Source organism: Phalacrocorax carbo, chromosome 6 (genome assembly GCF_963921805.1).
Source record: "Phalacrocorax carbo chromosome 6, bPhaCar2.1, whole genome shotgun sequence".
NCBI lineage: Eukaryota > Metazoa > Chordata > Aves > Suliformes > Phalacrocoracidae > Phalacrocorax > Phalacrocorax carbo.
The window spans coordinates 26,893,273-26,916,459 of record NC_087518.1 but is presented as its reverse complement, the minus strand read 5'-3'; the positions used below and the strand labels follow the sequence as shown (position 1 = coordinate 26,916,459).

Sequence of the window (23,187 nt, the reverse complement as noted above, 5' to 3'; positions counted from 1 at the left end):
TTTTACAAGGAGTCCCATGGAGAGGACAAGGGGGAATGGATACAAGTTGCTCTTGGGGAGATTCTGATTGGACACGAGAGGAAAATTTTTCACAGTGAGGACAGTCAACCATTGGAATAATCTCCCCAGGGAATCGGTTGATTCGGCCACGTTGGACACCTTCAAGAGTTGTCTGGACAGGGTGCTGGTCCATCTTGTCTAGACTGTGCTCGTCCTAGAAAGGTTGGACTAGATGATCCCTGAGGTCCCTTCCAACCTGTAATTCTGTGATTCTGTGTAATAGGTAAAACAAAATAAGAAATTGCTGACACTGTGTAAGTACTGTTCAGCAATAACTAAAACATGATTTTATTATCAGTATTGTTTTGGACACAAAACCACGACACACCATGCAAGCTGCTGTGAAGAAAATGAACTCTCTCCTAGACAAAAGCAGTACATAGGGTCAGCTCAAAGAGGTTGCCCAAAACCTTGTCCAAGCAGGATTTTAATATCTCCACAGATGGAGACTCCACCATTGCTCTGGGTGACCTGTTCTAGTGTCTGACCACCCTGACAGTAAAAACAAAAAGTGTTTTCTTGTTTTACATTGAATTTCCTGGGTTTTAATCCAGCCTGAAGGCAAGAAAACACGAGAGAACACAAGAAAACCCTTGCAGGTTAAAGACTTTCAGGACAGCTCTGAGGAGGTTGACTTTTTTTTATTATCATGGATATACTTGTTCAATGCCAGGGTATTACAGAGTCATTCTTTAACTGGGATTATGCAGTATACTGTGTCACAAAGCTAAATATAGCTGCCATTAGGAACAAGCTATAGCTCCGATATTTAATAAACAATTCATTTTAAATATGATACACAGAAAATGCAGGAAAAAATGAAGAAGCGAGTAATACAGAAAATTAAAGATGTTATAAAATCTGGTGTCATGAGCAAGTCAGAGCCGAGCATTAGTACACATTTGATTCCTATAGACAGATATCCTCCTCTTGTATAGAGCCACTCCAGTCTCACCAGCATCGTTTGTGACACTCTGACAATTGGACTTTTCTTCAACTCTTTCACGGTTCCTCTATTATTCCTCTTCCTTTGTCATAGTGGCTCTTTTTTCCTTTATAATGTGTTTATTTAGTACTTATCTGTCTAATTCTGTATCAATTGTCATGCTGTCTGGTTAGCTGTTCTCCTGTGGAAAGCCTCTCTCCCTCTCTCTCTCTTCTCTTCATCCCTTATTCTTCATCTTTGTTATTTTAAGATCGTTTTGTTATTTTTAGAATGTCATTACAAGTATCATTGTCTCCATCTCAGCCAATTTTAAAGAGAGTCTCTTCAGCCCTTCAGAAAGTCAGACTATCCTATTCTCACTAATGTGTTTAAAATGTGCCAAATGATTCACTCCCTAAGAGCACCTTTTTTGTTCTTTTGACTATAGAGGAGATTAAAGAAGTAGCTGAGATGGAGAAATCCACATTACAGTTGTTCAGAGCGCAGTCCAAAGACTAACACCAAATGGCCAAGTGAAAAAGTGCAGTGCGGTGAAGTATACCATTTATAGCCATTCATAAATTCATTATCTTGTACTGAAGAAACCTGCCCCCCCACCCCACCCCACCCCCCCACACACACATTAGAACTTGCTGGCATGAAAGGAAGGCACAAGCTGTTTTATCTCTCGCAGAATCTTCTCACTATTGTTGGATACATTCAACCCTGCTTTTTCAAGGAGGTCTTTGATGTCTTCCTCGGTGAAGGATGTATGAAAAGTGGAAAACTTATCTCTGTAGTATTTTACTTTACCTAGAAAAAAGGTAAACAAAATATGTAATGCCAAACAGAAAACCATAAGATCATTCAAGACAAGCACAGCCTTGAGGAAAACATTAATTCCTGGAGATCTGCAAGTTTCACATACAAGTGTTTTATCATATTAAGATCCTGCTGTAGCCAGTGAAGAGAGAGAGGAGGAGATCAGTCAGAATCTGGAGGTGCCTCTTTCATTACCTGTTTCATCAGTTACCATAGAAAGGGGGATAAATCTTTCTGGACCTGCCTGTTCCTCACCGATAACTATAAAGGGAAGTAGTAGTAGCTGGTTGCTCTGGCTTCTGAATGTGATGCCTCCCCAACTCCTCTTTAGTAGAAGGGCCACAATTTAGTTACACTGATTTACAGAACAAACCAAGAAGAGTGTTAAATCCCCATAGCTCAGGACATAAATTGCCTGTCTGAGAGGGTGAGTACATTTGTGCTCATGCAAGCTTCTCTCCATTACACATAGAGCCTGCCCTGTTTCTTTTCTTCTGGGTGCATTTGTGGCAGCAGCACTAAGTAAAGGACTCTAAAATGCTTGGTACTGGAAGTTGAGAATATGAAATGCAAATATACAGAGACAAAAACAGCATAAAGTACATGTTACCAGCACAATTCACGTTGTTGAACAGTGGAAAGTGCATGACTGTAGGGCATGACTTGTCTCCTGGAAAGATATAGCAATCAGAAGGGTTGTTCTCATCCATTTCCTGGTCCTCTATCTTGGGAAATGGGATATGGTTTGTCTGGCAGTACGTAGATGTTTCCTTTATAGTCTGAGACACAGAGAAATTGCATGCATTTTTTATTTTGTTTGCTTGTTTTTGAACTTCTAGAAAAAATTGAACCTATCTCCAGTAATAAAATTAATTGCTGCAAAACAAGTATGGTTAGTTTCTTAGACTATATTTAACTGTTACATATAATATATTTAAAAGTCTAAGTTTCCCTCAAGCATTCTCTGAGGAGCAGACTAAGTCTAGAACATAAATGAAAAGCAAGCATTCACTTCTGAGGTCACTTCTTTGCTAGAACCTTTGTATTGCAAATTACAGCTACACCCAGAAAGGCCATGTGGTGGACGTTGAAAGATGTCAAAATTAAAGGGATTTGGCATCTATAAAACAGTCTGAAGACACTGCCAGGTTCACAGACTTTCAGAACAAATTTTACTTTCCAAAGCAACCCACCCTGTTGCTCTACCATTTTAACAAATTAACAACTCACTATGAGTCGCTTATGGTGACCTGAGGAGACACCAACCCACTTGATTTGAGGCACACATTAACTTTAATGTTGGCATGATTTTGCATGAAATCATTGACTGGGGTAGGCATTGTGTTGGGAGCCTGCACAAATGGAGATTTTCTGTGGTGTCCCAGAGAAATATTATTCCCACCTGTTCAGGAGTTCAGAAGAAACAACCTTTTTTCACTCTCTCTGAATGGGTCTGCTCTAGATGGCACAAGGGTTGTCAACAGCAGCCACTTTATGTAAGCATCCCAGAGTAACTGATATCTTACACAATCCATTCCAACAACCCCTCCACAAAGAACACACTTCACAACCAAAGATGGGGCCTTAGGCACTAAGAACACTGCTGGCCTCTCCCATAGACAGGCGCTTACTGACACGGTGGTATTTCTTTAACCCCACCAAATTGCTTCAGGGGTTAGAGTCTACAGATTTATCCCTTTTCCTTAATCACTGTTGGGAAAAGATGGAGTTGCAGCTAAAGGCATGATAACTCTTGTAATCACAAAAGACAATCAAACCTCTCACAACATCTTATTCGAATGATACAAACCAGTAATAACATTTTGAAAGCCTCGCGAGTTCTTTTTTAACTCAAGCTCCCCAGATTCATCCCCTAGGCATATATGTTTTAATGGAAGCAATTACAGAAATAGTATTGTACATTTACCCTAATTTGTGATGAAATTTGTTTAGAAGAGGAGAACAGAAATTGAATATATTAAGAGGAAAAAGCCTACACAAAGGGAAACTGAGCAAAATTCTTACAGATACTAACAGGAGGTGTCCTCAAATGTAAAGAGGTATTTTGCTGTAAATAATGTCTGTTAAAAGGTGTTCTGCCTTCTGATAGGGGCTTCTTTTACCCCTGGCAAGGGTTTCTGCTCATCTTCGCTGGAGAATTACATTTTCCAATACCCTTTACCTTTATTCTTGTTGAGGTGTGAGTTGGTAAGGATGAGATCTGTCCCATGGTCCCATGATCTCCATTTAATCTCAGGCCTGGGTCGTCAACCCCTACATGAGCTGTGTTCTAGATGTGCTGGTCTCCTGCTTAGCCACAGTCATGTCCATGTCTTAGCCCTCTTGTTTGGGACCCTGATGCAAAGGCTGACTTCCCAGCTTGACCTTGAAATGGTGTTGTCACTGCAGTGATCACTGCCTAGTGATCACTGGACTGGTTACCCTCAGCAGACTTTATCCTTACCTGCCACCAATCCTGATCCATATTGACTTCCCAAATTGGCCTTGGACCTACCTTATCACAGCAGACTTGCCTGATGATTCCAACCCTTAGTTGAATGTGACTGCCATCTCCAAGCCTGCCCTGCTTGTCTCACTTGCATCCTGTGAAACTGGGCACTGTCTGGCAAGGCCCTGCCCTGCCTGCTCTGTTATCATGCCTGGCTCCCTTTCACTTAGGAGCAGCTGGCCCTTGGCAGTTAGTTCAGGCCTTCCTGAGCCCTGTGCCAAGGACTTGGAGCCCAGCCCACACCTGTGCAGGACCTTGCCACTATGACTCCTTTTGAGGGGTGAGCATGGCCCTGGGCTCTGATAGCCCCACAGTGCCAACCCATTCCCAGGCTCCTGAGCAATGTCCTTCCTCAAGCCTGCCAGCCCTCCAAGGCTTGCCAGGGGCAGCTCAGAGAACCCCCTGCTCTACACTTTTCATTCTCAATCCAGCCTGGACCCTGGCCTGAGCCCCCTACCCAATGCCAAATCTCTCGTGCCATGTCCCCTTTCCAGTTACCAGTCCCTGTGTTACCTGAATAGCCCACTGACAACCACAGCAATTACGTCACTCCACAGCAAGGCCCTTCTGAACCCTGACCTCCCAAGCATGTGGACACACTATGCTGGGATGGAAGGCTACTGTCAGGGTCCTGAATGCACTAATAGGCCTTAATGACGCTGGGGCCTCCATGTGTACCCTTCCCATTGGCCCAGGGGCCTTATTGATATTGTACAAGTAGCAGTGTTCAGCTCAGCCACAGATGTGCCTGGCCATAGGCTCTATTGATCTACACCCCAACCCATGAACTGACTTCCAAGCTTGACCCCAGACCTGCCTTTTAGCCATGGACTTGCCTGGTAATCTGGATTTCCCATTGACCCTTTCCAATTTGACCTGCTTTGTTTGTCTCTTTCAGGTGCTGCAAGGTGCTGTAAATCCTGGATTTGCAACTCAAAACCAAAGCACCTGGCTGGTGAGGCCCCTGCCCTGCCAGTCATGTTACTGAGCCTGGCTCCCTGTCGCTTAGGGAGGAGCTGGCCCTCACTGCTCCCTGACAGTCTTATTTGTAGTCAAATGGAAATGGGGACTTGAAGAGATCAGTTAATCTGTTTTCAATGCCTACTGTGAGATGCTCAAAGAAGCCAGAGCCTCTGGGAGCAGCTGCCTCCACTGTCCCTAAAGTGATCACGCTGAAAATACCCAGAGAAGCAACAGTTTGAGATCCCAGCACATTTTAGATTCTTATGAGTTACTAAACTTCATCAACTTGAATCAACCTCCAAAAGAAGTTCCAAATCAAATATTATGTTTGAAAGGAACACAAACTACAGCAAGGAATGGTGATAGTTTTGTATAATGTCCTTCCCCTCAAAATATGGAAGAAATCAACGTCAACACCATGTTTCCTCATCATGTTCACCGAGATGAGGTTCTCTTTGATGATTGCCATCAACTGCCCTAAAGGAAGGAGTAATATGCCATACAGGCAGAAAAATTCCGGTCAGCCCTTAAGGAAAAAAGGGAGTCTAAGAAACTTGTGAACTTTCCCCCTGATGCACCCTGGACAGTCTGACAGCTTGATAACCTTGGTAGATTACCATACAACACCTGTAAACAAGACAGACAAAATGGATCACATTCTTCAGTTATCTCTTTCTGCTAACTGCCTAGAAAAGAAGCCCAAACAATTAGATGATCAGCATACCAACCTGTCAGAATCCATTCAGATATGTCTCTGAAAATTGCTTTGACAATGATTGCAATGCATTTCTGCAGTCCCCAGCCCAATGACCCCAAAGGAGGTTCTCCAAAGCCATGACTACACATGTACCTCAAAAGGATCTCCAGAGCTGAAATCAAAGGAAATTATCAGATCTGGTTGCCGCTGTGCTCGAAGGACCAGAGGGTAGGCAGAATTTATTGCCAGTCCAGCATCAATCAAAGATATGGTTTCATTTTTGGTCAGGTGAGAGGGCTGAAAGTTATCTAATCCAATGAAAAAAATAAATGAGATTTCATAAAGACATACATGAATATACATACACACACACGCCCACCCCAAAAGATTCCTTTGGTCTTCACTGATGTTTCACCCCAAAAATATATTGAAACCTGCCTTTCCTTGCCACTCCTGCCCAACCAGATATCCAGATGTGTTCTGACAAGAGGAATCCAAATCCCTCTGACCAACCTCTCTCTCTGACTGTGGTCAGCTGCAGACCAGAATTGCTGATGGGTTTTTTGAAGGTCAAGAGGTCACACCCCTAAGCACCATAGTTTTAAGATAAGAAGATCATTGAGTGGAAAAAATGAATTAATGAGCCAGCTAGAGATCATGACACCTAACTGCAGTTGTCTAAATACAGGTTTCTACTTACACACTAAGTGCCAAAGCTGCTATTATCATAAGTGAACACCCAGCTAGGGCAGGCAATGGTATCTGGAGACCAATGTTACTGGTCATGCATCAGGAGCACAACTCAACTTCATAAACTTAGCTGGCCAGTTCCAACTCCTTAGGCTACTTCTTGTGTCCTCCACATTCTCCTCCAAAAGGGCACAGTGGTCCTAAGGGTTTTATTCTGTGTCTTCCAACTTAATGCTCTTGTCCCTTGTATTCAAGGGCAGTTTATGTGACATTAGATGCTTGTGTTTACATGACAGAATTGAGTTTATGTATCTGCAATGGTGTTGCAGATCTGGATTCCAGTAGCGTGAAATAATTCTGTTTATGTCTAGTTTATTTGCTGCCCATATTAAGATGCTGTTAAAAGAGGGTGGATCCTGGAAACAAAAGCTATCTAACTCGCTCTTTAAAGAAGGTAAATGGCAAAGAGAGTTTTCTTCGTTTAACATCACACAAGCACAGCATAAGAGCTCTGCTAAACCCCATGCACTCTGCCCCATAGATCTAGTTGGATAACATAACCACTCTGTATTTTCAGAATACAAACACATCATGATTTCATTGGATTTTCTTACGGCAGTTGTAGAGGAAGTTATTAGTTGTCCCCCATTTCCAGGTAGACACACATTGGATTGTTTTGAACATCACCTTAATGAAACGGCACAGTGAGCCTGGGAAGAGACAATACAATTCAGAACATAGTTGAATCTAGAGAACTTCACTTTTTGATTGGTGTGACAAAATCTGAGGGAGATGTGTGGTGATAGAAGAAATATGTGCAGAAGTGTACAGACAGCCTGAGGGCCAAGGCCTGAGTGCTTCAGAAAAGAAAGAACCATGCTTTCCTATAATTAACACTAAGCGATGGACTCTTAGTACAGCTGAAACAGATTTGAATAAGCCACTGAAGGCATAAACTATACAGGACTTGGGCCCTACACCAGCTGGCGTATTCACCAAGCTTGAGGCTCACAGGCTCTGAAGTGGACTAGTTACACCAGTGCTGTACTTGAGTTCAGGCTTGATCTTTTCTGGGCCTCCTACAGCATTCTTGTGGTTCAGAAGAATTGTTATTTCTCTTCATCTTCTTTCGAGCTGAAAGTGCCCCGAATAAAGTGAGAGCCATGCTACAGCCCAGTCAAATGACCTGTATGAGGTGGGAGATATTAGTGGAAAACCACAACAACTTCAAGATGCCATGTGAGAAAGCATGAGAAGATCAGAGCAGTGAAAGAGTTTGGAGGACTGTACTGTGCAGACGGACATAATCCAGGCCTTGTCTATGAAAACGCTCCTTGGAACAGTAATTGGGGAGAAAAAAGACCTGTCTGCAATGTCCAGATTTAATCTCAGAGCACCAGTTGGTTCACTCTGGAAGGAACTGGCCAAAACCTGCTTATACACTGTGGCTGATGGAACTAGCAGAGCCCTGGATCTAAAGAGACCAGCTAAACACTGCAAATCTATTTGAGGAATTTCAGTGTAAAATTTACTTTGCAACTTATGTGTATCCTGTTTAGACCTCCCCTGCTGTCTTTGATGCAAATCCAAATAATCCTCATTTCACCCACAATTGAGTCTATTAAATATTGCAGATATAAGCTAAATGAGTTCAGTTCATTGAAAACAACCTTTGGCTTAGATAAAAGGGCAGAAATGCCGATTAACTGCAGTAAGAATGGAGTTGCCAGTTAAAGAAAACCCACTTTTGCTTTAGGATGTCTTGGTTCATGACTTTTTATTTCAAAATTTCTCTAGTGATGGAAGTTCCATATGACACTTGACATGAGGGCACCCTAGGTGTTCAACAGCAATCCACTCAGTAGTCCACTACCTGCATCTGTCAAGATCCTTATACATCATCAGTTCAGCATGCCTAAGTCTTGCTGACAATACAGGCTCAGTCAGGAGCAAAGATAGATGGGAAACAGTGATTGTTCAGGATTAGCTCTCTCATTCTATTTACTTAGGTAGGCAAATTCTAAGCGCTTTCATAAGACCTGAAAGGTTTGTGGGTATTGGAAGCTAGTCCCTGCATGAGGATATCACTGGCATGCATGCTGTAATGTGGTTTTCACCAGGTCTTCCTACAGTGGTTGTACCCAAGATTTAACTGGAATTTAAGTTCACAAAACACCAAAGCTGGAGATTTTTCAAAGCACATAAAATAGAAAGAGCAATCAAAGATATTAAAAATGAAATAAACTTGCCTTGGAGATTTTCCTGGGGTGACTTGAACACTATTCCTAGAGGACCACCTTCTCCAAGATGCTCTGAGAAAGATCAAGAGGAGAAAAAGCACAAAAACTAGTTACATTAAAGAAACAGATAGATGGCATCCCACAGGGCAACTTTTTACTACAAATACAGTTAGGCATTTCTACCTGGGACTGGGAGGGCTTCATTGCTATGATAAGCATGAATTTACAATACTTGCCTCCAAATTCCTTTTCTATCTGTTTGCCCAGTTCAGCACAGCTCTCCATTCTTTCCTCCTTTGTCTTCATTGCCCAAGTGTTATGCATTGCTATGCTTAGCTGTCGGGATTCACTTTTTTCCTTGACTTCTATAAAAGAGAGAAAAGAAGAAAAGGAAAATAGGAGAATGTACAAGAAAGGAATCACCATTTGTAAAACAACATTACTGAGAATACAAGTGCTTAGTAATCTCAGCATCTTTCACTTGCCTGACAAATTCTTCAGCAGTTTCTCAAAGACTTCCTTAGGATCACTCCCACTTACAGCACACAGCTGAAGGTCTAGTAGAAGAATTGCAGCTTGATAAGCCACTAAGGTATCTGAACTACTCTCTAGGAAAGATAAGATAAAAGTTACATCACAGTGGAATTTATCTTACCGAACTTCTGATTAGACCCTAACTGACACATGAATTAGTGAAGATGTAGTTCATGCATTCAGTGCAATCTGTAGAAACACTGACCTCATTCCTCTTATTCTAAAGAAGTTGTTTAAGCTGGTGAGCTGAATGATGTACCAAAGTGAGTTATTTATATCTGTTGACAATAAAAACACCTAACACTGAGCATTCACATCTGGACAGCTGCACAAACATACCAGGATTCAGACAGCCTATGTGTTCATCTTGGAAGAAAGGTTCCATGAAAATAAGTAGCAGGAGGAGAAGCAGAAATATAGTTTGGAGTAAACAGGAATTTTCTACTATACTTCAAATACTTCATTTCCATTTTGAATGTAAAAATAAACAAACAAATATATAAAGAAATAAGAAAAGTAATGATGATTTGAGTGAAACCTGATGTGATTTAGAATCATAGAATCATAGAATCATTAAGGTTGGAAAGGACCTCTAGGGTCATCAAATCCAACTGTCAAACCAACACCACCGTGCCTCCTAAACCATGTCCTGAAGTGCCACGTCCACACATTTTTTTAATACCTCCAGGGATGGTGACTCCACCAGGTCTCTGAGCAGCCTGTTCCAATGCCTGACCAATCTTTCAGTAAAGACATTTTTCCTAATATTCAATCTAAATCTCCCCTGACACAACTTGAGGCCTTTTCCTCTCATCCTATTGCTTGTTACTTGGGAGAAGAGACCAACCCCCACCTCGCTACAACCTCCTTTCAGGTAGTTGTAGAGAGCAATAAGGTCTCCCCTCAGCCTCCTCTTCCCTAGGCTAAACAACCCCAGTTCCCTCAACATCTCCTCATAAGACTTGTTCTCTAGACCCTTCACCAACTTTGTTGCCCTTCTCTGGACATGCTCCAGCAACTCAATGTTCCTCTTGTACTGAGGGGCCCAAAACTGAACACAGTATTTGAGGCGTGGCCTCACCAGTGCCGAGCACAGGGGCACAATCACCTCCCTGGTCCTGCTCGCCACACTGTTCCTGATAGAAGCCAGGATGCTGTTGGCCTTCTTGGCCACCTGGGCACACTGCTGGCTCATGTTCAGGTGGCTGTCAACCAGCACCCCCAGGTTCTTCTCTGCTGGGCAACTTTCCAGCCACTCTTCCCCAAGACTGTAGCATTGCATGGGGTTGTTGTGACCGAAGTGCAGGACCTGGCACTTGACCTTGTTAAACTTCATACAATTGACCTCAGCCCATTTATCCAGCCTGTCCAGATCCCTCTGTAGAGCCTTCCTAATCTCAAGCAGATCAACACTCCCACCTAACTTTGTGTCGTCTGCAAACTTACTGAGGGTGCACTTGACCGCCTTATCCCAATCATTGATAAAGGTTTCTTCCATTTTTTGTTCATTTGTTCATATGTATTACCAAAAGAATACTATGGGAATGCATTTTGTGTTTCACTGTCATTAAAATCTAAATTTTTTCAGGTGAACTTTTCAACATGGAAGAAGAACAAAACAAAAACCAGACAAAATTCTCTGGGAAATTTTACTTTCACAAAATGAGAAAGAGAGCAGAAAAACAGGTCCATGAAAGATGCCATACTTATATTTACTTTCTTGTCTTTGGGGTTTACTGTCAACCAGCAATGCTGGTTAGCAAATATGATGCTACAGACTGCCTGTAGCATCAGAAGTGAGAGTAAGTGAGAGAGAGTGAGACCCTCTCTGCCATCCCTTTTGTCCCTGAGTTTCCCAGGTGGAAAGATCAGCTGACATATTGCAGTCTAGAGCCAGTGCTACCTCACAAGCAGTGTGGACAAGCAGGAAGTTTGGACCTGAAAGTGAGTGTGAGCCTTGAATCAGGCTTTACTTGTACTCCCTGACCACAGCAGCTGCACAAGAGTGCTGTAACACCACCTTTCCATAAGCCCATTAGTAAAGTTCATCTGACATGAGTGAATCCCTCCATAATGTCAGGGTGGTTATTTCAGTTACATGTTCCAGATTTCGCAAATCATTACGAATAAAAGAGACAAGGATGTCTGGATTTCCTTGTGCTGGCTGACACTCCTGTCAGTCCCTTAAGGAAAACATTGGGCAAGCAGAAAAGAATGTTAAATTAAAAAAAAAAAAGTTTAAAAAATCCAATGCAGAAGCACAATAACCTACCATGTCCATATGACCCCAGGTATTCACGTAAATGAAATCTTCCTCGGAGTGAGGTGAGACTGTCTTCGAAGAAGTAGAAGGATAATTAAAATTAGAATACTTCCAATAAAACAGTCATTGTATGCCAATGAAAGACATCAGGAAAGCTAGCCATGCACCTAAACATAGGTGTACAGTGCTATATTAGATTCCTTGGAGGATCTCCCTGCCTTGTGCCTGACACTCCAGAAGAGTACTAATCTCCTGCTGGTCTTGTTGCTCACTCATAGCACTGTGTTTGATGTCTTAGACACCTGACATCATCTCAGTCACCTCTATTATTTCACCAGCAGTTCTGAAAGCCTCCTACCTCAGAGTTTAAGATATCATCTGTGATGTTTCCACATCATGAGGAATCTAATGTGAAGGAGATCCGTCTACATTCACTGGCATTATATTGAAACTTTCCCCTGTGGTACCGGCAGAGATTCACCTGAGCAAAATTGGACTTCTAGAGTCCATGCTCATAATGCCATTATCACTCACCACTTCTTTCTATTGGTGCTTAGGCTAACCTGTCTCTCATTCTTCATTTGACAGAGCTCTCAGTTCCTCATGCTTGCAATCACTCATCTTTTCTAAGTGTACTAACTGTATTCCATGATTGGAAATCTTCAGGTGGAGCAGGAAACCTTCCTCCTGGTGCCAGAAGTAACCAGCTTCCAGCTCTTGCAATTGTGAGTCTCCACTTCCCAATTGGATTCCTACAGAGTGCTCCTCCTTTGCTACAGTTGGAATTTTGTCTCTTTAAGCTACACAGACTTGGATGAAAACTGGACAACCTCTATCTTGTCACCTCTGATGATGATAAATGGAGTACCAGTGGAGCTTCTGTTAGGCACAGCTGTGTTTCTGTTTGGAACTAGAGGTCTGAAGGGATTACTCAAGGGTAATGTGAAGTATGCACTCAATTTCAGCGGGTACAACAACTGATTTAAGCATACTGGCAACAGAAAAAACGTAATACCTTTTATAAACTTTAGATTTTCTACCATGCTTCCAGGAGCACTCCCCCATAAACCTGAAAAAAAGAAAATGTGCTTCAAGTGCTTGCTTTATAATAGTCTTGCTAAGAATTCAGTCTAAGTTTGCGTTTCAGTAGTATTCTTCTCTTAACTTCCAAAATTTGTGAGACCATGACTGAATCAAAACTGCTCTGCCTAGTCTTCCCTTACTGTCTACTGAAAGAATTATACATCTCCTGAGATTATTTACTCCCTCTTCCTCCTGCTAGGTCTACACATGTTTGTGGACCAGCTGTTTATGTTACTTAAGGCCAGAATGCCATGGGTACTCTCACGCTTCAGAACACTTGGTCAAGCACTTCCCTGGGCCATCCTGGAGGAATAAGTACTCTTCATGGATGTGTTGTGTTTATTTTTTTCATCTTCTGAATTAATCAAATAGTAAGAACTAGAGTGCTTTTTTCTTCCCCCCCCCCCCCCCCCCGCATGACACCAAGGGTGTGTTTTGAGGAGGCTGGGGCATGAAGTCATTAAACGCAGGATGTGTTTAAGGATGCCAGATATGTTTAGTTGTGTCACAGACAGATGAGATGAGATTTTCAGCTATATGACTTAGGCAGGGAAGGAAAGAACTTTGGGCCTGGACTGAAACAGAGTGAAACAAATTACAAAATAGGAGCTACAGTAGCATGTATGTAATTGTGAAGCATCTCTCCCTGTAGAGTGAACATGCTGGGATTACAGAACATTTAGATATCCAGGTTGGAACTATTTTATTAACTTCAGTAACCTACAATGTAGGTCTCTAACTTGCCATAAGAACCACAGAAAACTGGTCAATATAGAGAGAGGAGTGTACAGAGGCATGCAGATGTTCCAGTTTGAACATTTAAAGTGAGACAAACTGTTCTCCAGAATTCATACAATATTATGCATGCATTCATGGAATAATAGATGCATTCTCGTTACCTACAGAAAGATGCAGAATAGCTAAACCTGTTTCTTTTTTTTGGTGTTTGTTTTTTTTTTTTACAAAGCAGAATTAGAAAGACTCACCTTGCATGTAGCAAATGTTTTTACTCTTCTTTTTCTTCAGCTTACCCTTCTCAAATTCACTTCCAAAGTATTTGGTACTCACAAAAGCACCCAAGGCAGTATATCCAGCCTCGTGTGGAGTGAATTCAAACCAAGTCCCTGAGAAAAATAAAACAGCATTGTCACTCAATATTCATAAACAGAGCTGACCTCACTCTCCCAAAGTAGCATTTTCATTGTTTTTCTTCTTCCTTTCTAAAATCACCTGATATTTGCTAACGAAGATGAATTGGCATATGAGGAACAAACTAAGTTGTAAGCATTCTGCCATCCACTCTTTGATATGCTCTTGGTACCCTTCCTATCTTGGCCTCCAGCTGCCACATCAGAAAAGTTTTGATTTCCCACAGATCACATGCCATATTATACAGCTCTGTGCAGATCTCTCAGATGTGCGCAACATCTCAAGGGCCTCTCAATGTATATACATAGGTGACAGAGTCTGTCTTCTGTAACATTCTCTAGCATCAATGAAGAGAAGAGACTGGGCTTGATTCAAGTACCCACAGATATGTAACTGGGAACCCATAGTACCTAGGGACCCATGGTGAGCTGAGTCACCTGCATGGGGCCGACAGTTATGACATAGGACTGAAATAGCACTCATATTCTTTTAGAAAAGTAGGTGAAGTAGGCAGAGTATGCATACTATACAAAGTATGAAGAGTAAGGCATCTCAAATGGAACCTCAGGCCTCTGTGTGGACAACTGAGTCAAGTCTATTTGCTCCAGAGAAAGATCAACAATTTTAACATGTATGGAAAATAAAATTTGATGGCAACAAATTTTTTTTGTTGGTGGTGACTATTATCCTGGATCCACCTGCCTAAACTGCAAAGCCACCTACTCTTCATTTCAAAATCCCTTCCTTGATCATATTTCCTTTCCAGAATGAAGTTCCCAGTTCTCACTCAGACCTTCAAGGGTTATCACAATTCCAGGCCAGCTTGTGCTTGATCTATAAATCAAGTCCCATCACCTTAAATCAAAGCCTACTGTTGGTAAGTGGAAGGACATAATTTGTCCTCTGTGCAAGTAGGGGTAGGACAGACAGCCAGAGTTTTAAACTGTAGTGAGGGAAAAGTCAGTTGTTTGAAAGTAAACTTCTCCCTGTGAAGGCCGCCTTCCTAATTACTGAAAAAGGGTTTAGTTGCCTAGTTCAGTTTTAGAAGCACTGGGTTATTTTGGAGTTCAGCATGAGGCTGACAGATATGTTGGAGCATTTACAAGAGATCTGCACACTGCTGAGAACTCAGATGGAGGTCAGGAAGATCCAGGATGGCACTAGATGTCTATATTCAGGCTTCTACATTTTGAAGATACGTTTTATTGATCTGCTTTATTTAATCTGTTTAGCCTATTCTATTCTAGGGATGCCTCATCTTATCCTATTGTGAAAACCACTTCTACAGAATGTGATTCAGCCCCTGAGAGTGCATGGTTTTCTCCATTACTTATAAACAAAGACGTAGGCTGACAAACTGTGATTGGATGTCAGCACAGTTAATGCCTGCCATTAAGTTAGAGGAACTTAATGCATGGTATTTAAGATACAGTTAGACTAGGAGCCTGTATTTTACCTGGTGAGTTTCTACCTTCTTCCTGTAGTTTTTCCTTATCCACTGCTGCGTAAATCGGGTAAGGGTTTATTCCAGTTTCTGAGGCCTCCCTGTGGTCAGCCAGCTCATTCTCATCGAACTGGAAGACAAGTATGGACTTCTGAAGGAACATAAAATGCCCCTCCCCTCTGCTATACCACCAAGGACATCCCTACTTAGGAAACTGGATTAACCAAGGAGTTAGATTAACTGCTTCTATCTTTCCATATCCAGAGGTAAGTTGGCCTGCTCTAAAATATTTCTTCAATTTACACAACTCCTCAAAAAAACCACCCACCAAAGTAAAATTTAGTTGCAATTACTCTGAGATCTTCAGAACACTCCCAAGGTGTTTGCAGTTAGCTTCTTACCTGCTTCAGTATTTTGTATACAATACAGGAGGCCCAGAAGTCGGTGAGTGAGTAAAGTTCATCTTCTGATGCTTCCTCTAAGGATTCCTCTGCTTTTATAATATTCCAGTGTAAGTTATTGAGCTTTTCACACAGGTCCTTTTCCAAGAACATCAAATTTTCTGACCATTTCCTATCTTCATATAGGAGAGACATGCACCTTTTAAAGAGAAAGAAAGTCTTATCTCTAGCACAGGTGGAAACGAATGGGGCTTTGCTGCTGGTTTTTTTTTTTTTTTTTTTTTAATCCCATGCAGGAGTGTCTTTAAAAATGTATGAGAGGAGAAAGAAGTCCCAGGCTTCTACAGAAGCAAGACACTTTACATCATAGAATGGTGTTATTATTCCCTGATCAGTTATTTCCCAGCTGCATATGGATAATGTAATTTAGTTAGTTAGATAACCTGAAGCTTGATATCAGCTGGGTACTTGCCATATATTAAGGGTAACTTGCTGCAGGAATACAGATTTTGCAGGTAGCATTAGTGAAGTCTGCCAAGACACAGATAATCCATCAAAGAACTTGGAACAAACTTAAACACGTAGAATTATTTATATCATGTCATCATTTTGCACTAGAGACTTGAGACATTTTTTTGCATGTTATTAGGACCAATAAAGCTGGTACCCTTGCAGAATGACATCATCTCTCAGTAAATTTATAGCTCTCAGCTCATGCTAGCTACCTGCAGAGATGTAAAGGCTCACTCTGTTCCAAGACCAACTTCACAGGCTAATTCAGATATATATTAAGGAGTACAGCATTACTTTCTTCATCTAGAGCAGCATATGTCTTGACTATCTGCAAGGAAGGAGATCTTCTGGATTACTGCAGACACCATATACAGTACCTAACCATAGACAGTGACAGTTGAGGTGGCCTAAAGTGTTCAAGACTTCCACCCTCATGTGACAGACAATAACACAAGATCTGTGAAAGACCTCTGTCCTCTTGAACCAGCTGCTGAAAGCCAGACAGGATTTCCTCCTAGGGCATCTGAACTGTCACTGGAAGTCTGCCTTTAAAGAACGTAAACCTATCCCCTTAAATAAAATGGAAGGAGTGGTGTGTATGTCACGTACAGATATGCATATTGAGGCACCTAAATTTAGACAGAGTTCTATGCTTACAGGGCAGATTTCTATATGTGATTTATAAGCTAGACTGCCCCCACAGTCACTTCAGTGTAACAAATAATCCTGGCCTGTCACTGACATGCTGCATGTGGGCCTTGAGGTAAAATGGCTTGTTGCTGTATGCTTCTATGGGAGAACTTATGTTGGGCCACATATCTCCGGGACACAGGGCCCTACCCACCCTGGGGACAGTGATGCACAGACATCAATATGATGGATGCAAAATGTCCGTTTATTTAGCTGCGTCACACGCTTATATAGCTCTTGAGCTTCCTGTTCCTGCCACTCCTATGGGGAGGAGTCTATCTTTCCGTCACATCCCGTGATCTTCCGGTCGCTGATCCCTGTCTATTCCCCTACATCGGCTCATGTTCTTGAATGTCATTTCTTTTCATTGCATATAAGGTAAGCCTAGAAAAGTAAATGAAGTATAAACATTCAAGACCATAATGCCATTTAAGTTGCCACAAGGATGAGTGACATCACCACAGATTTGGTAGATTTGATGCAGTATGTGCAGGAGACAGTGCTTTTCCAAACTGGTAGGGGGTCAGCAAAGTAAGTACCTGAAAGGGCACTAGATAGTTACATTTAGGCACCTGACTCATTGCCATACTCTTGAGAGATATAGCTTAGTGGCATGGGCCCCTCTATTTAAACAAGGCCTTCTGCTTCTGAGTAGTATGTTACCTAGAAGTTTTCAATGCTTTGCTGGCTGCTTATCACTTTCCTGCTCCCCATGGCCTGCCAACAGGGGGAATTGCCTCCTCCAGAAAGTAAGAGCAAATGTCCAAGTTGTTTGAATCACCACTGAGAGCACTAACTTCTTCCTCTCTGGGAATGAAAGGTCAGTCTTGCTGTGCTGTAGTTAACGTCACAAATATTCCCTGTGCCTCCTACCATCGCACAGGCAAATACCTCACCTACCACTCGGTTCATCTGTTGTGAGCCCTACAGGGAGTTCTGAACAATGAAGAAAGTGTGGAATTGATGTTGAATCTATGGAACAGGAAAAAAATTCACAATCACACCAGGCAACAGGTACCTACCAAGTGGATCCTGACACTCCACACAGATACATGACAGCATCCAAGAAATTCTGTTTCTTCAGTGCCACCAAGGTCCCTAGAAGGGCTATCATGGCACGCAGGCCTCCGCCTGATCCCAGAACAGCAATATTAGGCACATTGTTCTGGGGAGTGGAAGACAGAAAACATATTTCATTTAGAGCAAAGGCTTAACATAGAAGGATAAAAGCTATTGCAATTCTCATCTGACCTGCTTCCTTGCTTTAGAACGCATTGCATAATCTGCTTCTTTTCCCCTATTTCTCCTTTTCCTTTGCATCACAGTCACAAAATCATTTCTCCTTTGTATTGTGCTATCACTTGTCTTCCTGGTACTGAAAATTTGTCATGGCTGTGTTTCTGTGCTGTAGCTTCAAAATCTAAATAAAACTTGAGCAGTACTCATTGTGTTTCTCTAGATGTCACCTGTATTCCCCTTTTCCCCTTTTGTCACCAAAACCTTTTTATCCCCCCCCCCGCCAAAAAAAAGACAAAGGTAGAGCTATTACAGCCAGCCACAGAAATTTCTCAAGAAGCACGTTGTGTTAGAACTGTCTGGAACAGTTGACTTTCTTCACAGCAGCCCATATGGTGCTGTGCTTTGGATTTGTGGCTAAAAAGGTATTGATAATACACCAATGTTTTGACTTGCTGAACCGTCTCCCACAACATCAAGACTCTCTCTTTCCCACTCTGAACTCCACCTCCAGTAAGCAGGCTAGGGGTAGGTAGGAAGTTGGGAGAGGGCACTGTTGGGATGGGACAGCTCACCCAAAATGAATAAAGGGATATTCCATACCATGTAACATTGTGCTCAGCAGTAAAAGCTCAGGGAAAGGAAGAAGTGGGGATGTTTGTGCTTATGGCATTTGTCTTCCCAAGTAACTGTTATGTGTGCTGAGGCCCTGCTTTCCAGGAAGTGGCTAACATTTCCCTGGTGATGGGAAGCAGTGAGTAAATCCCCTTGCCCGTACACACATCTTTTCAACTTTTCGTTTCCCTATTAAACTGTCTTTAATTTGATCCATGACTCTTCTCACCCTCCTTGTATTTTTTTTTTCTGTCCCATGGGAGAGGAGAGTGAGCAAGCAGGGTGTTTGGCTGTTGGCCAGAGTCAACCCACCATGCATGCCACAAGGATAAAATGAGCATGGAGTTAAGGAAAGATGTGTGCAGGGTTATCTTGTATGTCTGTCTTCACAGCATATGAAAAAGCATAGGGCTTGATGTTGCTGTATGATTATATGCGATGGTGTGCATCTGAGGATGACAGGGTTTGAACATTGAGGCAAATGTGTGTACAAGAATGCACAGATATCAGCTGTGTGCATGCTTATTAGGATACAAACACATCCAGGTGGTTAACTGTGTGTGTCTTCTGAATGGTGCATATATATTCATATATAGACATACATCTAGATTCATAAAAATACTGATGTATAAAAATATATGCAAAGGCAAGTTGATTAACTTATTAACTAGCTGATAGACATAGGAATTACAGCTGGGAATTCCACTGAAAATTCAACGTCCTGCTCCCTTTTAAATTCTTGGAGATTCCCAGCCTGAATCCTTTTCCAAGCAGAGGACCAAAAGCATGCACTGGAAAATTTGTGATGACAGATTATGCTTCCGAGGCACTGGACCTCACTTCAAATGACACTGTGTGTCATTCACATCACTGGAGTGTTATCCCTTTTTCCTTAATAGGACTGACAATGCTTACCTGGTCACAAATAATCTGATGATGACTTTTCAGGCACTCTGATATATTTTTTCTTCTCTTCTGAATGGCTTTTATTTCACCTTCTGAGAGATTGTGAGACAGACGGACTTCATCATCATCCTGGCATACAAAGTGAAACACATTCAGGGTAAGAATATTTCTCATGGCAAGAAAATCAGTATATGGGATCCATACAGATGACCCAGCTTTCTACAGACTAGCCAGTGTTCACTCTGAGCCAATACCTAAGAGCACTGTAAAGAACATCAGGGAACTAATTTTTGTATTACACTTTAAATACAGGGTGAAAGAGGCAGTATTTATAAGCCTAATAAAGAAAGCGAAAAGGAAGGAACACAAACAAAAATTTCAGTTCTTCCAGATTAAAAAGGCCTCAAACTCCTGACTGAACAAAATATTCTGTTTTCTAAGAAGAAACATTGTTCTTGTTAGCATTTTTTCACAATAGTAACCACAAATCTGAAGTATTTTTTCTTGTGGAAGAAATTTATCAAATTCAGAGAAATTTACCGGTTGATTTTCCTGAGCCAGTGGTGTATTTTTCAGTTAAAAACAAATGTCTAATTTGATCTAATATTCACAGTAACCTCAAGAAATACAACTTTCCTAGTTTTGCATTAGATCACGCTCTAGAGTACCACTTCTAAACCGTAATTCAGACACTCCAGGGGTGCCTGTTTAACTCCACTATGAAATGCATTCATGACTAGCTGTTCTGTGGAAATCTATAATGCAGATGTTTAAAGTCAGGTGAGATGAATCCTACCCTTTTTCTGATTCATGTCCTGGACGATCCTCTTTAGCTATCACCTAGAGATGAAGTCTCAAAAATTGAAGTTAGTCCTTACAGATACTTTGCAGAGTAATGTTAGCATGAAGTACATAGAACACCCATTTTGTAAAACAACCATGACACAAGTGTCATAGAATGTGGACAATGAAGCAACCAGAAGAGGAATTAGGAAATAGAGGGGAAACCAAGTGTTGTCCGAAATGCGGCTTCATCGCCCAGTGTGCAATCACACACTAAGGAGAGACATTGCTAATTTATTTCAGGGTTGTGCAAGCCTGGGTGCTTGGTTGTTTTCCACAAATCAAGCACACCGAAGCCGGCTACCTCATTGTATTTATACAGTAAGTCCATACACACTCTGCCTACCTGATGCATATTCATTCTAATCTACATAGGTTGCATAATGGCATTAAGTCACTCTACTTGGCTGTGCTTCAGATCGTTCTGCACATGCCTTCCTTTCTTTGGGGGTCTTGATGGTCTTTACAGATTAAGTACCCTAGCCCTTTTTACCCATGGTCATATGTTATGCAAGGACAATTTAAAGCTATTTTCTCTTGCCAACTTTCCATAATTTTCTTCTAAAAGGAATGCTTGTCCCTGATTAAATGGGTAATTGCTGATGGCCAAGATATCCCAGCCCTAAGCCTAGGTTAAATATTAAAGGAGTCTAGATTCATGCTAATTAAACGTATACAATACCTGTTCTTTCCAAGGAGGGGTTGTTCTCTTTCACCAGGGTAGAAAGAATCAGAATAATCAGAATTTAAAAGGCCACTACTGATATCCAATAGAGGTTTAGTCCCAGTATGGCCATGCTTCAATATTCATTTTTTTTAATGTGCATACCAGACTATTAACAGAGAGCTGGTGAAAAGAGATGTATATCTTACCTTTCAAGTAATTCATTGCTGCTAATTCTTCTTCATTGGAATAGTAATAATTCAAGAGAAGGGCTGATGTGTACTTCAGTCTCTGGGGTTTTTTCTTGCCTACATGAGTTTCTTCAACAAAGTATCTTGCATCTCACAACAAAACATTTTCCTCAAAAGCCACTGTGAACATTTCCAAAACATTCTTACTGACCAAGGCCTTGATGTCAGTTGTAAAAGAAGGCCATGCATCCACTTTTCTGTTTCACAAAATTAGGTTCTAATGAATAACACAAACCATTTGTACCACTATAATGTAGACCTTGGACCCTATGCCAGTTTGTACCAGCTGGAATCTGGTCAGGAAGAGAAGCCCTGCTTCTACCAGGCCATGGAATGTATAGGCCTGTACCTGAAGCAAAATCTCTGGCCAATGAGGATTATAACCAGAGAGTATCATGTTCAACCTGCCTGCCTTTCAGTAATTCGTCGGGGTTGGGGGATGCCTCCTGTGGCTCTGGCAGGGACTGGGTCTTGTACTGTGGCAGTTTTAATAATAGGGTGCAAAAGGGCCACTGTGGTGACACCTGTTACCTCATATGGATCAGGCTCAGGTAACAGTGTGGCTGAGATGGGGGCAAAAGGCCCATTGTCACAATCAATATCAATATCAGAATCATCCTCCTCTTCAACAGCTCCCAGTGCATAGATCTTTTGAATAATCTCACTCTCTGAGACTGGGCGACTACACTCTCTCTCTAGCTTTTGCAAAGCCAGAGGTCTAAGATTAGTTTCTAACCGCTGAATTTGTTGGCTTTTTCTGTGACTATGAGATTCAAAGCCTCTGCATCCTTAGCTCACTGTTCAGTATCTTGAACTCATTGCTCAGCACCTTTTAGCAAAATACCTGTGGCCATTAATGTCTCTGTGAGAAGCCCAGTGAAGGGTCCCTTGCTTTCTTTTGCTTTATGTTTGGAAGTTTATATGCCACTTATGAAGTTCTGTTCACAGTGTCTTCCAGTCAAGACTATTTTCAGTGATCCATCTCCTGTTTCACCTCAATGTTTTCCATCCCTTATGTTCTTGCATTTTAGCTGTTCTCCTACAGTCTTATCCATGACCTGTGTATTTACAGAATCCCACTTCTGACATCAGTTAATGTCACGGTCACAACCTATGAGGGATACCTAACTGATGGGAGTATAAAGATTGTGACCGTGGGTTTGTAGGGTTCTGTAATACACAAGGGCATGGAAACTTTGTTTCCATTGATTACTTTATTACAAATTACCACTAGTAAATAAAGTATAAATTAATTATAATTTACCTATATACACACCTATATACATATTGTTTGAGGTGTTACTGGTATGGCACTCACCAAATAACTCCCAGGAGTAGAGCCACTCAACAACCGAAAAGCCTCACTTTGCAGATGATCCATGTTGCGGAGTCCAGAGTCAGCCAGGCACCCCAGATGAAGGTATGATCTGTCTGGGAGATTTCACAGAGAAGCTCACTTTGGGTAGATAGTGAGTTACTTTTATATCTTTGGTGTAGATATGTAAGTAGGCATGAGTTGTGTAGATACATAATTGGGACACCAGTTCCTGGAACAGTTGTTGCTGACTTCTGCTTTCCTAGAAGGTCAGCTTGTAATTGTGGTTTCTTGGTTCTGTGCTTATCTCAGGCTCTGAGCTGTGCATATCAAGGATGTCCCAGCCTCCCAGCCAAGCAGATGGCCTTCTCCGT

General features: G+C 41.7%; 1 protein-coding gene across 1 annotated transcript; it reads right to left on the bottom strand.

Moving 5' to 3' along the window:
* Positions 1 to 685: 685 nt before the first annotated feature.
* PLA2G4C (phospholipase A2 group IVC) lies at positions 686 to 22,939 on the bottom strand. The gene is made up of 15 exons (XM_064454354.1): positions 22,817 to 22,939; positions 19,750 to 19,869; positions 18,006 to 18,148; positions 15,781 to 15,979; positions 15,392 to 15,509; positions 13,773 to 13,910; positions 12,719 to 12,772; positions 11,713 to 11,775; positions 9,392 to 9,514; positions 9,143 to 9,271; positions 8,916 to 8,978; positions 7,281 to 7,376; positions 6,130 to 6,284; positions 2,418 to 2,586; positions 686 to 1,798 (listed from the first exon to the last, which is right to left on the bottom strand). The coding sequence occupies exons 1-15, from the start codon at positions 22,877 to 22,879 to the stop codon at positions 1,629 to 1,631; spliced, it is 1,803 nt and encodes a 600-aa protein (XP_064310424.1). The 5' UTR covers positions 22,880 to 22,939; the 3' UTR covers positions 686 to 1,628.
* Positions 22,940 to 23,187: the final 248 nt, after the last annotated feature.

Bases quoted from the DNA above. Each gene is read 5' to 3' on its own strand.
- PLA2G4C (XM_064454354.1), bottom strand. From the start codon at position 22,879: ATGGATCATCTGCAAAGTGAGGCTTTTCGGTTGTTGAGTGGCTCTACT. The intron at 19,870-22,816 runs GTGAGTGCCATA...TTTGTATGCCAG, and splicing joins CTACTCCTGGGAGTTATTTG to GATGATGATGAAGTCCGTCT. The intron at 12,773-13,772 runs GTGAGTCTTTCT...TCTTTTTTTCAG, and splicing joins AAACATTTGCTACATGCAAG to GTTTATGGGGGAGTGCTCCT.